This window comes from Sorex araneus, chromosome X, assembly GCF_027595985.1.
Source record: "Sorex araneus isolate mSorAra2 chromosome X, mSorAra2.pri, whole genome shotgun sequence".
Lineage (NCBI taxonomy): Eukaryota > Metazoa > Chordata > Mammalia > Eulipotyphla > Soricidae > Sorex > Sorex araneus.
Window position 1 is genome coordinate 131,525,723 of NC_073313.1, and position 15,867 is coordinate 131,541,589.

General features: G+C 36.1%; 1 protein-coding gene across 1 annotated transcript in view; it reads left to right on the forward strand.

Annotated features, from left to right (window-relative positions):
- The window catches only part of CHM (CHM Rab escort protein), a 139,373-nt gene extending 124,199 nt beyond the window's left edge, over nucleotides 1-15,174 (forward strand). The window contains exons 13-15 of the mRNA XM_055121783.1: nucleotides 1,945-2,043; nucleotides 3,005-3,165; nucleotides 11,371-15,174. Coding sequence (XP_054977758.1) covers nucleotides 1,945-2,043; nucleotides 3,005-3,165; nucleotides 11,371-11,556 — 446 coding nt within the window. The 3' untranslated portion in view covers nucleotides 11,557-15,174. The remainder of the gene's footprint in view (nucleotides 1-1,944; nucleotides 2,044-3,004; nucleotides 3,166-11,370) is intronic.
- The last annotated feature ends 693 nt before the right edge of the window (nucleotides 15,175-15,867 follow it).

The following is a 15,867-nucleotide window of genomic DNA, read 5'->3' on the forward strand; positions in this document are numbered from 1 at the left end:
CAAGTGCTGGAAGAAAATATTTGTTAATATCTTAAATTCTTAAATTTGTAGGTATATAAGCAGAATCAGGTATTAGATTTGATTATGAATTATTAGCTCTCCAAGATCTGCTATTAAAATCATGAAATCTAAACTGTCACTTCCCTACTAAAATATTTGGGGAAATAATTACTCTAGTGTTATCTTCTATGTATACTGTTTGAAAGTTGTTTGGCCACTAAGATTTTTCTTATATGGAATTTGAGATTTTTTAGTTCGGAATAAGTTTGGTTAGCTATGGAACCTTTTAAAATAATTATACCGTACATTCTACAATGCCTTAATGAGTAGGTATTGTCACATTCATCATCACACAGGAATTGCATTAGAATATTACTTTCTAGGGGCTGGAAAAGTAGTAGAGGGGTTAAGGCACTTGCCTTGCATGCAGCCAACCTGATTCAAATCCCTAGCACAGAATATGGTCCCCTGAGCACCACCAGGAGTGACTTCTGAGCACAAAAACCATGCCCTAGTATATGCAGCCAAGAAGAAATGAAACAAGAACAAATACCACTTTATATAGTGGACCCGATAAAAATACACTTTATTTTAGTTTCTGTCTTCATGAAGAGTTCCTTAATCTATGCTAAATGTTTTTCAGAGAAGTTCAATGTGTAATAAATTTTTTGAGATTATGTAGCTTACAATGCTCTTAATATGTATTCCTACACCACATCCATCACCAGAGTAACCATCTCCTTCCACCAAGGGTCCCAAGACCCCACAAGTCAACTGTGTAGATCAGTTCTCCCATGATGTTGCCATTGGACGTCTGTTGTTACCTCACTGTGTATATTAAAGTACCATATATGAAGAGACATTTCAATATCTGTCCCTTTCCTTCAGAGTGACTTCATTCAGCAGGATATTATCTAGTTCTGTCCATGTTGCTGCAAATTACATGATTTTTGATAAGTTTTAATAATGAGAATCCGTTTCTGATTCTGGCTATCATGATCAATCTTAAACTATCCTCCTATTTTTAAATAAAAATCTAGTAGTCTAAGAGACTGAACACAATGGCCACTCAACACCTTTATTGCAAACCACAACACCTAATCAGAGAGAGAGAACAAAAGGGAATACCCTGCCATAGTGGCAGTGTGGGGTGGGGGGAGACGGGACTGGGGAGAGGGGGGAGGGATGTTTGGTTTACTGGTGGTGGAGAATGGGCACTGGTGAAGGGATGGGTTATCAAACTTTGTAAGGGAGAAACATGAGCACAAAAATGTATAAATCTGTAACTGTACCCTCACGTTGACTCACTAATTAAAAATAAACTATTAATTTAAAAAAATAAAAAATATATACATATAAAAAAATCTAGTAGTCTAAATTAAACTTTTGATGTTTTAGGAAAATGAATATATCAGTACTTACATTGTTCTCTAATGTATTTTAATATATTCAGTCCCACCCCATGCTTTTTTCCAAACAATAAGAATTTCCTTCATTTATTGATTCCTTTAGTATTTTCTTTGAGTGAAGATAACTTTTCATCCCCAGTCTACTTTTGAATGTAGATCTTTAGGAATTCTAAATACCAATAGTGTGCCAAAAATGGTTTTATACAGAATTTTATTTATTCTTAATGGTAAATCATATGTAATGGATTCTTCCATCTGATGGATCTGAAGTGTGTTTATGCAAATTAGCATTCTGCTTTCAGTCTTGTTTTATTAAATGAGCCACAACTCTTTCTTTGATTGTAATGTGTTCTCTTAGCTTTGGTCAACTTACATAGTGTATTGTTATGCCCCTTAAATTCCTTGAAGTTAGAATAACTTTTGTAGCTCTCTGTTCTGCTTGTCACCAGCTTAATATCTTAGAAATGAGCACACAGTGAAATGGGTAAAAAGCAAGAACTCAAAACACTGTTTCTTTTTTAAAATTTCTAAACAGATTTGGTCCATTTGACCTGTGTGTCTTCGAAAACAGCAAGAGAAGATTTAGAACCAGTTGTTCAGAAGTTATTTGCTCCATATGCTGAAGTAGAAATAGGTAAGAACAGTTTCCCTCCCCCCACCCTCCCCCAATCTACCTCTTTGGCAGACACTTTTCTTTTCTCCCTCTCTCTCACTCCCTGTCTCCCTCTCTCTCTCTCTCTCTCTCTCTGTGTCTCTCTCTCTCTGTCTCTCCCCCGTCTCCTTCTCTCTCTCCCTCTCTCCTTCCTTCCCTCTCTCCCTCTCCCTCTCTCTCTCCCTCCTTCCCTCTCTCCCTCTCTCTCTCTCTCTCTCTCTCTCTCTCTCTCTCCCCCCCCTTCCCCTTGGTTTATAGTACAAATACTGAGAGAGATTATCATGTTTCTTTACCTATTTTCAGCACTCAGTTCTTATCCAGAGTGATCATTTCCAACTGTCTTTGTCACAGTGATCCCTTCTCTATCCCAACTGCCTTCTCCCCCAGCACTTGAGGCTTCCAGCATCACCACAGCTTTTAAAACACCAAATAAAGTTTATTACCATTACCTGTCATTTTCTACTTCTAGTTCCTCCAAGGCTCCCAAAAGTGTGTCTTTTCCCTTTGTCTATAGATTTGCCTGTTTTGGACATTTCATAATCATATACATACATACACATAATATAATATTTAGCTTTATGAAACAAAATACTTTATCCTAAATTTTTATTTCATAGGCATAGTTTAAGATTATGTGATTAAAAACACATTGCTAAGGCTTCAGAGTAGTATAAGAAATCCAAGGGGAGAAGACAGATTTTAATCTAATTTTTGATGTCTAAATTATTTAAATTCTAACTTGTCTTTGGTTAGACTGAAAAGCTATCGTTGTTTAAAATGCCAAATACATGTATAGAAGTATACATTTACAAATTTATTAATTAACTTCATACAAAGCTAAAATTTACTATGCTACATCAGGACTTTGTTAGAAGTTGACTGTTACAGTAATTGACAAATATATTGTACTTTAGACATAGGTAAAATTTTGCCTGTCTTTTAGAAAATGAAGAAGTAGAAAAACCAAGACTTCTGTGGGCTGTTTACTTTAATATGAGAGATTCTTCAGACGTTAGCAGGAACTCCTACAATGATTTACCACCCAATGTTTATGTCTGCTCTGGCCCCGACTGTGGTTTAGGAAATGATCCTGCAGTCAAGCAGGTAAGAATTTTTTTTAAATTTTATTTTATTGAATCACCATGTGGAAAATTACAATGCTTTCAGGCTTAAGTCTTAGTCATACAGTGCTGAAACAACCATCCCTTCACCAGTGCCCATATCCCACCACCGAAGACAAAAAAAAAAAAAACACAGTACACCTCCCATCCTGCCCACCCCGCCTTGTAACTGATAAATTTCACTTTACTTTCTATTTACTTTGGTTACATTCAATATTTCAACACAAACCTCACCATTATTGTTAGGAGTACCCCACTAGAGTCAGACCTGTTGTGAAGAGAAATGTATTTGTATTTCTGTACTTTAACCAACTAAGTCCAGGGAGATTTCTTCCGGATATTGGATCATTGCAAGCTTGTAAACCCCATCTGTGGCCGTCATAATATGGCGGTCCCCACGCCCTTCATCCCCGGGAAGGGACAGGCGAGAGAGAGAAATACCTTTCCCCTCCCGGGCGGGCATGGGGTCGCGGCTTAGTTCTCTGGCTGGAGACAATCTGCAAGGAGCTGCCCATGTTGAAGTTGGTTCAGCTGGGTCTGGATTCACACTCGTGCAGCTGCGGAGGAGCCGCATGCGCGTGCGGCCCCCGGGGTCACATCTCGGCAGCGGTAGGTAAGAATTTTTTTATTGTGGTTTCTCATTCTGTGTCAGTTTGGTTTATCAGAAAGTGAATTGGTTTTTACTCTAAGAGGTGAAGTAAAATACAAGTAGAAAAGCTTTTCTCTTATTTTTTTTTTCATTTTAATTTTACTTATTTATTTATTTTACAAAGCTGTTCATGATTGGATTTCAGTCATACAGTATACCAACACCGATCCCTCTACCAGTGTACACAGTGTACATTTTTCAGCACCAGTGTCCCCAGGTTCTCTTCTCTTCTCTCTCTCCTCTCTCTCTCTCTCTCTCTCTCTCTCTCTCTCTCTCTCTCTCTCTCTCCCCCCCCTCCCCCTCTCTCTCATTTTCAATATTGATACTGAAAAGTTATCCAGAATATCTCTTTACACATTTTTTTTTAAAGAAATATTTTATTGAACCACCGTGAAAACAAAAAAAATACAAAGCTTTCAGGTTTAAGTCACAGTCAAATACTGATTAAACCACCATCCCTTCACCAGTGCACCCGTTCCACCACCAAGAACCCCAATACACCCCCCTCCCACCCCTCCCCCCATCTAAGTAGCTGATGATATTCCCATTATTCTCTCTATATATTGAGTACATTTCATATTTCCATACAGAACTCACTATTGTTGATTGGAAATTTTCCCCAACAATCAGGCCTGCTGAATAGGCATCATCTAATAATTTCTCTTCATTGGTAAGAGTGAAGACTTTGAGTCTGCGCGGTTTTGGGATTCTAATATTTTAGCTCAGTTCACAGTCAAAATGGATGGCTGCAAGAATCTGCTCTGGTGCCAAAATGGGTTAGGAGACCTCAGGATCACAGTCAGTAGGCGGGAGGCTCTGCTTCTCGTGCCGCGGCTCTTGGTTATCTCTTTACACATTTTAACACTCAGATCTTGTCCAGCGTGATCATTCCCGGCTATTATTATCATAACAGTCTCTTCTCTATCTTACCTACCCTCAGCCCCACACAATCATTAGTTCCAGTCTTCCTAACCCCTGTTTTCCCTAGCCACGAATATTATTCTTCTGCTATACTATATATATGTATATATGTGTATGTATAAGTATATTTATATACCATACTGTAATGTTACTTATCCTTATGCATATTCTTCATATGTGTAATTTTTATTTACTTTTTGGGCTACAGTGTTCAGGGCTTACTTCTAACTCTGCACTCAGGGATCACTCCTGGCGATTCTCAGGAAACTATATGTGGTGCTGGGGATCAAACCTAGGTAGTTTGCATCCAAGGCAAGTGTCCTTCCCAGTGTAGCATTGCTCAGACCCCTTATTTTTTGTTTTTGTTGAGGTAGCATTAATTTGTAACACTAAATGTTTATGTATTATGGTTATACTATTAGTTACCGTACCACACTCACCGTTAACATGCAGTTTTTCTCCAGCACTGGTCATAGGATCCTTCAAATAAACTCCCCCACCGGGTAAACCTCAATTCTGTCCTCAGAGTTGATAGACATTGTTTTAGTAGGAAATTTTTGTACTCTTGCTTTATTTCTTCGTATATCACATATGAGTAAGATCATCTGGTATTTTTCTCTCTCTCTGACTTACTTCCTTAGCATGACAGTTTCCAGTTTCATCCATGCTATAGCAAATAATAAGATAACATCTTTTTTAAAAAATAAATACTAGTCCATTGTGGAAATAGTATTAGTCCATTGTGGAGATAGACTGCTCTTCTTTAAGCACTCATCTGATATTAGAAATTTTGAATTATTTTCAGATCTAAGCTATTATAAAAAGCAATGTAAAAAGCAATACCAAAAAAAGTAATACAGTGAATACTGGTATGCTTCCACATTTTTTTCAAATTTGTTTTTGTGTGCTTTTAGTTATATACTAAATAGAATTGCAGGGTCATATGGTAATTTTATTTTTAATTATTTCAGAAGACTTCCTACTGATTTCTGTAGAGGGTAAACAATTTTATATTCTCACCAAATATGAATGAGGTTTCTTTTTCTCCATAGCCTCATCAGCATTTATTTTTGGCCTTTTGATATAGGCTATTCTCACTGGTGTGAGGTGGTCTCATGCTCTTTTGATTTTCATTTCCCTGGTAGTCAGTGAAACTGAGTATTTGTTTCCTGTAACTACTGGCCATCTTATGCCTTCATTGAAGAAATTTCTGTTGATTCCATCTGTATTTGATGTGATTGTTGGTTTTTTTTTTTTCTGTCAGTATTTTCAGGTGCTTTATATCTCTTGGGTATTAGCTATTAGTGAGATGTATAGTGTGCAAATATTTTTTTCTCACTCAGCAGGATCTGTTTTAACTTTAGCAATAGTTTGACAGTACAGAAGCATTTAGTTTGACGTAATAACATTTATTGTGCTCTTATTTTTCTTGTCAGTGAAGTTAAATGACTAAAAACACTACTGAATCCCTAGATTAAATTCCTCTTGGAAAAAAAATATTTAAAAAAATAAATCCCTCTTCATCAGAAAGTTTGATCCTGCAATTAATGTATATTTAATTTAATTAATAAAAAGTAAGGAAATATTGTTGGCATATGTATTTATCAGGGGTAGTGATGGCTAATTTTCATTCTTTTGTGAAATGCCTCTGTGCTTATTGCATAGAGGTAGTATTATACCCTTATCTATATAAATTGGAAGAATTAATTATTTTTCAAATTTTTGAGGAACTTGAAAAGGAAAGGTAAGAGTCATTTTTTAAAAGTTTTGTTGAACTCACTATTAAAGCCAGGTAATCCCGACCTGGACTTTAGTTTGAGGAGACTTTGTATTACTGTTCTCAATTTTCTTGCTGGTAGCTTCCCAGTTTGGGTTTTCTATTTACTGTATATTAGGTATTAGAAAGTATAGGATTCTAAAAATGTGTTCATTTTTTCTAGCTCTCTAATTTAGAGGCATAAAGTTATTTATAATCTATTATGATCTTTTCTATTTCTTAGATATTGTAACATCTTCCCTTTTACTTTTAATCCTGTTTATTAGGGTTTTCTCTTTTTTCTTTCTAATCATAGCTTAGAACTTATCAACATCATTTATTTTTTTCAAAGAACTAGATCTTGGCTGTATTGTTTCCTTCTGTTATCTTCTTTGGTTCTATTTGGTATATTTCAGCTTGATATGTATTTTTTTTTGTCTTACTGACTTTGGGTTTCATGTGTTATTCTCTTTATAGTCCTTTAAGATGTAAGTTAGATGGTTTATTTTCTTCTTTAATGATGTAAACTTGTGTTGCTATGAAATTCTCTCTTAGTAATACTTTCGCCGTGTCCCAAGTTCATATAATTTCCGTCTTCATTCATGTTCCTTTCAAGGATTCATTTTTTTGTTTTTGTTTTTGTTTTTGTTTTGGGGTCATACCTATGTGCTCAGAGGTGACTTCTGGCTCCTCTCAGGAATCATTTCTGGCATGTTTGGGGACCATATGGCATGCCAGGGATTGAACCAGTTGGCCGCATGCAAGGAAAGTGCCCTACCCACTGCACTGTCTCTCCAACCCTCCAAGGAGTTACTTTATTTTTTCTCTGATTTCTGTTTTGACCCAATGGTCAAATAACTTTGTAAATCACAGCTCTTTAATTTCTAAATAAATACAAAGAAGAAATAAAAATAGTTATATTGCCTGATATGGTCTGGGCTGGTAACATAACTACCATGTAGAAAGAGCATTGTAATTATGAACAGATTATCAACTCAGAACTTTTGGTATGCAGCTTATGTATTGTTACATAATTGAAATTATAGATGTGATGTTTTCTAATGGTACTGTGCATTGAACATTTTATGTGCACCAGACACTATCCTCATATACTGTCTTTTTCTGGGCCTCATAACACCACCTTGAGATAGGTGTCTATGATATTTCCATTTTATACCTGGAGAAATTGAAACCCAAATGAACTGAATAATTTATACAAAGATCACTTCATCTCAGAGTTTTTGAGTCAAGATTTTACAGCATGTCTGTTTGGCTGAAGTGCTTGATCACACATGTGTTGTTATTCAACTTTCATATTACTAATTTAGATATATTATAAATACTTTAAAATGCTTTGTTGACAGAATATTTTGTCTTGTGTAGATACATGTTGAAATAAACAAATTTCTTAAATCATTCAGCTTGTCCTCTATATACTTACTAATACTAATATAAAGAACCCAAATATCTATATAATCAGCCTCATAAAACGTTTTTAACCACATAAACCTGTACCTACAATTAAGTTCTGACTTTAAAAAGGGATGACAAAGATTAAAAAAAATGAGAATGAATTACTCTATAAACTATAGAATGCTCAGAAAACGGCTTAGTCTTTAAATGAAATTGCACCATACCAGGAAGCATTGATAGACATCCCAGAACATGGTTGACCTAAAATGTTACACATTTCTAGGCAAGACTTGAAAATGGTTGGTCTGGCTCCAGCCTTATCATGGAATTGGCATCAGTGAGGGACAATGGCAAATAGGCTGAAAGTGGAAGTTCCACAAGCAGGTAAATCACAAATAAGATAGTCAGACTGCCTGCAGTTTGTTTGAAGTCTTAGGACACAAAATAGTTTATGACAACTATATGAAAACAGATTGAATGGACTTCAGCCACAGCAGCTGGATGTCAGAGGAAAATCTACCAGTGGCAAAAGGGAGTTAAGTTACAAAACACAGAGGAACTGGAATAAAAGTAAAAGTCTTTTTACTCACTGTTATATTTATATTCAACATTGGTATAGTATGCAGTTTTGTAATTCTTCAGCTTACTAAATTAATATATATGGTGATTCTACTCCATGCCATACACTATAACCAGTGACTACAACCGATGATCCAGTAACTATCATCTAGTCTTTGTGTTTTTTTAATTTTTTTAATTGAATCACAGTGATATACATAGTTAGACAAAGGTTTTCATGATTGGGCTTCAGTCATATAATGTTATAACACCCATCCCTTCAGCAGTGCACATTTCCTACCACCAATGTCCCCAGTTTCCCTCCCGTCGCCTCTCGCTCCTCCAGCCTTCCTCTATGGCAGGTACTTCTCCCTCCCCCCTCTCGCTTTCTCTCTCTCTCTTTCTCCTGCTCTCGCTGCTCTTGCTCTCTCTCGCTCTCTCTCCTTTTAGGCATTATGATTTGCAATACAGATACTAGAAAGGTTGCATGGAGGAAATCTATCCAGTCAGTGAGAAAAGCAAGTAAACAACTGACAGTATAATTTGGTGCATGAATTATTAGAATAATAAGTCAAAATTAACACATAAGTGTTTTGTTTTTCACCTATCACAAAGAGTCCATTGTTTTCAGGTATTCAGTGAACTATCTAAAATTGTATGTAGAATTGTTGAGTTTTGAGAGAGAGAGAGAGAGAGAGAGAGAGACAGAGACAGAGACAGAGACAGAGAGACAGAAGAGAGAATAGTAGAAGGAAGACTGGGTTATTTCCGTTGGGGAATCAGAGATGCCTGCAATCCAAAACAAGCGAACTATTGAGTTTATTTTCTTTAATATATGGTTTCCCACGACCATAAGGAAATATATGGTTTCTTTTTCTCCTTTCATATTATGAAAGGAGAAATTACTGCCCTTGCTAGTAATTTTATAAAAACTATTTCATAATGATAATGACTTGCTACTTTCTTAAGTAAATAATTTTTCTTCAGAAACTTCTATGAACATAATCTCTTATTCTCTGTGTTGTAGCATATTTTAAGTCAGATTTTATTTATCCTTCAAGAATTTTTAAGATATCAGTTCTTTCTCATTGCATTGAATATCTATACTCTGAAATGGAACTTATTTTTCTCTCTACATTTTCCCAAATATTTTAAGAGGACATGCTCTATTTTATTTATTTTAAATCCTCTATAAGAAGAATGATGTGTGGGGCTGGAGCGATAGCACAGTGGGTAGGGCGTTTGCCTTGCACGCAGCCGACCCGGGTTCGATTCCCAGCATCGCATATGATCCCCTGAGCACCGCCAGGGGTGATTTCTGAGTGCAGAGCCAGGAGTAACCCCTGTACATCGCCGGGTGTGACCCAAAAACCAAAAAAAAAAAAAAAGAAGAATGATGCGTAATATCCCCTATATGAAGAATTTTGAAAAATTTATGATTTAAGCAAAGGAAAGTGACAATTATTTTTATTACACAGCTTCCAATGTCAAATTTTATTCTACATTACTTATGTGTTGCATATACTGGAATGACAGCACAGCGTGTAGGGCGTTTGCCTTGCACACAGCTGATCTGGGTTCAATTCCTCCATCCCTCTCGAAAAGCCCGGCAAGCTACCTAGAGTATCCTGCCCGCATGGCAGAGCCTGGCAAGCTACCCGTAGCGTATTTGATATGCCAAAAACAGTAACAAGTTTCACAATGGAGATGTTACTGGTGCCCGCTCGAGCAAATTGATGAACAACGGGACCACAGTGCTACAGTGCAGTGCTACTGGTGCAGTTCTAGCCCTTGGTCCTGCGTTTAAGGCAGAGGGAAGAAAGAAGTGCTGCCCAGACTGTCTGCTCCCTTATAAACTACCGTATGAGTTTTCTAAGACCTCATTGAACAAAACACACAGTGCAAAATCATTAACACTGCAATTTGTCTTTAAACCCAATGCGGAAAAATACTTATACCAAAAAAGCAAATAGTTGAGCAAGTAATGAAAAATTTTCTTGATTCCAACAATGGCTTGTAATATGTGAAATTAGAGTGGGTATCAGGAAATTAGGATGGGAATCACCAGTGTACATTTCCCACCACCAGTGGAGGGGTTCCCTCCCCTTTCCTCCCCCTGCCTCTATGACAGGCACTTTTCTTCTCTTTCTCTCTCTCTCCCTCTCTCCTTCTCTCTCTCTGTCTCTGTCTCTGTCTCTCTCCTCTCTCTCCCTCTCCCCTCTACTCTCTCTGTCTCTGTCTCTGTCTCTCTCTCTCTCTCTCTCTCTCTCTCTCTCTCTCCCCTCCTCTTTTGGGCATTATGGTTTGCAGTACAGGGACTATAAGGTTATCATGCATGCTTTCAGCACTGAATTCTTATCTTGGGTAAAAAATTTTTTGCATTCCATGGGCTTTGTATTTTGGGCACCGTTTCTTTTGAGGTGCAGAAGCTTCTTAGTTGAATGTAGTCTCATTTGCTCCTACTTGCTTCTTGATAAACAACCAGATCAAGTTCTGATATATAGGAAGGGTAAACTTGAATGTTTGTATAAAAATAGAAGTTACAGGAATATGAAAGCAAATGTTCAGTGGTGTGGGCATTATAGCCTACAGACTGTCCTGTGTGACCACCTGGTTTGGCCATAGTACATGATGAGACCCATAAACATGCTTCTCATAGGTGCCCAGTGCTCATGTCCCTGTATTGTATTGCCTACAAATAATGTTGAACATATCCAATGGCCCTTGGCAGGAAAAAAATGATCCTTTCTCTTGTTTTAGCAAGTCACATATTCTGGGTAATTTAAATAAATGATTAATGTTGATAATCCGTTTTTCAAACAGTTCTAGAAAAGACACATGTATTTTAAGCTATTGTCCAAAATTTGTAATATTCTTTCTTCTTTGGCCAGGCTGAAACAATATTCCAGCAAATCTGCCCTAATGAAGACTTCTGTCCACCCCCTCCAAATCCTGAAGACATTATCCTTGATGGAGATAGTTTTCAGCCAGAAACTTCAGAAGCCATACCAGACACCAACTCAAAGACTCCCAAGGAAAGTGTACAACTAGGAAACCCAGAAGAGTCCTCTGAATAATGCTTGCCAAACTGGATACCCCATTTTGAGCACTCACTCTTAGAATCTTCTGAGAAATGGAAGAACTATGAAAAATATTAAAAATGTCAGTTAGTTGACATGCAGAATTTCCAAGGAAAGAAGTTATAGAAGTCCAAAAGGATTTTCATTGAAGAGGACATTTTAAGAACACAAATTACTTATAAAGGACATTGACTTGCTTTAAGATACCAAACTTTTGTAATTATCATACAATAATCACAGATGGATTGAGTCCCATTAAGACTGATAGTAATAAAGCTATGGATAAGAAAATAATTCTGTGCATTAATAATTCTGTTGTTTTAGAATAACTTTTGCTTACCACTTTGTTCTTTGAGAGTCATATCTTCAAAATTGGCCTACATATTTGCTTTGATTTTTTGAATTATATTTTCTTTATGGGTATGAGTAACATGATACAAATTATAAAAGCATACATAAATGTAGCTGAGAAAACCAAAGTTTCACTGTATAGGCAGAGCCTATGTTTATAATAGTCTTTTTTTCTATTGAAAATTGTTTTGCATTTTTAGAAGTAAATTATTAATTCATTACCTATTTTTTAGTTTTAGTGATATTTGTGTATAGATTATTTATATACAGGAAAGCTTAATAATGAAATGAAAAAAATGAGTGGAGAAATTGGATAGGTTGATCAGTATTTGGAAATTCTATAAAGTCAAATAACTGAAGCACAAGCCTAACTGTCTATGGAAAGTATTCATCCTGTACTACTGATGATTTTAGGCAAATTAAATAGTGCTGGGCTATAATTTATCCACATGTAAGGTAGAAATAGTAATATTCTTCCTACTGTATAGAATTATTTTGAATATAACTGCAATGTCATTGTAAAAATAGTTTTTCTAAAAGTTATTTAAGAATTTCCCACAGACCTTGAATGAATATTAATATGCAGAAATAATTGCTGAATAGATCACTCATTTCATTAAGCATTGTTTAGTGAGTCCAAACCTAGCAGGGCTCAGGAGCTACTCCTGCCTCTGTGCTCATCAGTCATTCCTTGAGGTGCTCAGCGGACCTTATGCAGTGCTGGGATTGAAATAAGTGTTGCCTAAACACAAGGCCTTAACACCTTTACTATCTCTCTGTCCCTGCACTCAGATTTTAAAATTAAAAGTCCCATTCAGATTTTAAAATTCAATCTATTAAATCTAATCTAGAGTTTTATAGTCTTAGAGACCAATACACATAGTAACATGGAATTATAGTCTTTGAATCTTAATAGGAAAACCCTTTATAAATTTTCTTATATTTTTTCGGGTAGGTAAACCTAAAACTTCCAAGGAATCTGAATAAGATATGGAAATTGATAAGCTGTTATTTAAGGATTTAGCCAAACATCTTGGGGCTTCAAATAGGCATTAAATCTAGTTCTGGTGATGGTGTACGTGTTAATTTTTCCCAAATGCTAAGCTCTGAGAGCTGGAGATATGGCTCAGTTATAGGGCAATTAATTGCCTTGCATATGAAAGGACTTGGGTTTGATCCCTGTCATTGAAAAAGTAAAGCTGAGGCCAGAGTGATAGCACAGCGGGGGGTGGGGGTGTTTGCCTTGCATGCCGCTGACCTGGGTTCTATCCCTGGCATGCCACATGGTTCCCTGAGCACCGCCAGGAGTGATTCCTGAATGCAGAGCCAGAAGTACTCCTGAGCATTGCTGGGTGTGACCAAAAAATAAAGTTTAAAAAAATATAAAAAAGAGAAAAAGCTAAGCTCTGAGGGTTTCTTTCTTTTTGAACATTCACTTACACTTGTTTAGAGAAATAAATAGATTAGAAGTTTGTCTTGTAGTGTAGCCTGTATTGTTTTCTATTGTAACATGGCTACAATAGAAAGAATAGTAAGAACAGTTCTTCCTCAATATTTTACTGCAGTTGGACTTTGATATCTTAAAAGAAACTGGCTGGCTGTATCAGGTCAATGACTCATCGAAGATAGAAAGAACCAAGTAAATTTGCCATTCCCTCGCCTTCACAGCTCCCTATAGATAAATCAGACACCAGACAAAAAGAAAACATTTCCAGCTTCTGAGACCGATCCTACTGAGCCCATTGTAGGACTCCTGTAGTTCTTACCCCCCTTCTCTTTGTTCCCCTTTTGTAAGATACAAACCAGGTCTAGAATCATATTATAATCCACTTTGTTATTTTGATTCAAGTTTTTCTTAAGTCAAATCATATTTTTTAAAACCCAATTTGGGTTTTAACATACCTAATGAGCACCGGGATTTGGTTCAGCCTCTCAATACCAGCAATAAAAAACTCTCCACTCATATGAGTTTTGACGAACTGCAATTGCAGTAAGTTGCACCAACTGTATCTAAGACTATTCAAAAATATGGTATTTCGGTATATGGTATTTTGGTGTAGTATTACTTATAGTTAAGGCCACCTGAATGCGGCATTCATGTTTACCTAACTGCCAACCAAAGTAGTCCTAGAAAAAAGAAAATCTGTAGCTATCCACTATAATATTGAACAAACTGGGAGGTACTCAGTAGTACTATGACTGATCCCATATTCTACCCAATTTTTATCCACTATCCACCATAAGAGTCTCCCTTACAAGTTATGCATTAAATACTGCTGCAATGTTTAGAACTTCGTGCATATGATTAGCGATGACTAAAATATCACACAGCTTGTTAAACTCGTGTTAAAGAACTTTAGATCTCTCTTGTTGTCTTAGGATGTAATTGAAATTATTCTAAAAGTTTTTTAGCTAGCTTAATTATTACAAATAAGTATTTTTTCATAGTGTCGTGTCAAAAAGTAGCAACTTGGTTTTGTTGTAAAACTGTAAGCCTGAAGTTGTATACCTAAAGCAGATTTTACTGATTAAAATTTTTTCAGGGGAGGGGGCTTTTGGGGGCCACACCCAGCAGTGCTAAACATTCTTATACTTGCCTCCCTGCTCAGAAATGACCCCAGCTATGCTTGGGAGACCATATGCGATGCCAGGGATCAAACTGGAGTAGGTTGCATGCAAGGCAAGTGCCTTATCTCCTGTATTATCTTTTACAGTACTTTAAAATTTGAATGTTGTTATCAGTGAACTTTGTTTTGTCGTAAAATGTTTAGTTATGCATGGTTCTTGTGAACTAAGTTATAATATTGCTCAGTAATCAATATGAAAACCAGTTACTAACCCTCTACCACTACTACCCTGATTCTCATTGGTATGGCTTCCCAGAATACCATATCTACAGACATTTAATTTATATTTTTTCCTAGGAATATTTAAGTTTGCCCCATATCATATGATACTTAGTAGTCTATCTTAAAAAATGGCTATTAATCTGTTGTAGCCATTGTCCTCAAGAAGACAGCCCTTGTCTAAAGCCCTAAAGATTTTTTTAATGTAATTCAATTGCTACATAGAAATGATATTTTAAAGCAGGGATTAAACAATTTTCTTATAAATAAGTTATTTACTGATGTTGGCAATGGATAATTTTTCTCACAAGGTTAATTTTGTTATATCTTAAAAAGCATGAATACATGATACTCGTAATTTGTATACTGTTACATTAAGTTTTCAGGTATAATAAATAAGTTTTTCCAATGCCTTTTAGATGTGGTATCCTATTTTTTCAATATTAAAATTATGGTATTATGGCAAGGAATTAAAAGGTTGTCTTGAAATTTATTTTATCAGTCTATTTAAATAGTAAATTATCACCTGTTTGGTTTTGTTTCTATATATGTGTCAGCCATGTTAGGTTATAAATAAGCATACATTACAGAATCTATCTTGATGTCCACATATGCATTTATAAACTCCCATTCTTGCTTGTCCTTTAACCTGTCTCCCAGTCCTGCAAGATGTTCTCATGAATTGTATACTTAGTGTTAAACCAGGTCCAGTTATTAATGGAGAAGTGAAAGAACAAATGGCAGGCCCTCCAGAAAGATTCCTGAAAACTGTCATGTAGACTCGTAGACAAATGCTGTTTAAACAAGGAAACTCAATGATTTATAAGCAACAGTCTACCATCCCTGGAGGGATTCTTTAAATCCCTTATGTCCACTTGCACTGCCTTAACCCCAACTTAAGTATGACTGAGAAGAGGACAGTAAATCCCCCTTAGGTTTTTTAGCTACCAAATAAACTTTTTGTTCATCTATACTTGTCTCTAGTAATCAGATTTCAAGTAATGAGCATAGGAACTTGAGTTCAGTAACAAAGATTATAAGAAAGATTGAAGGTTAACTGATTAAATTTCCATGTAGTACCAAAAATTGAACAACTCTAGTTTAACTCTGA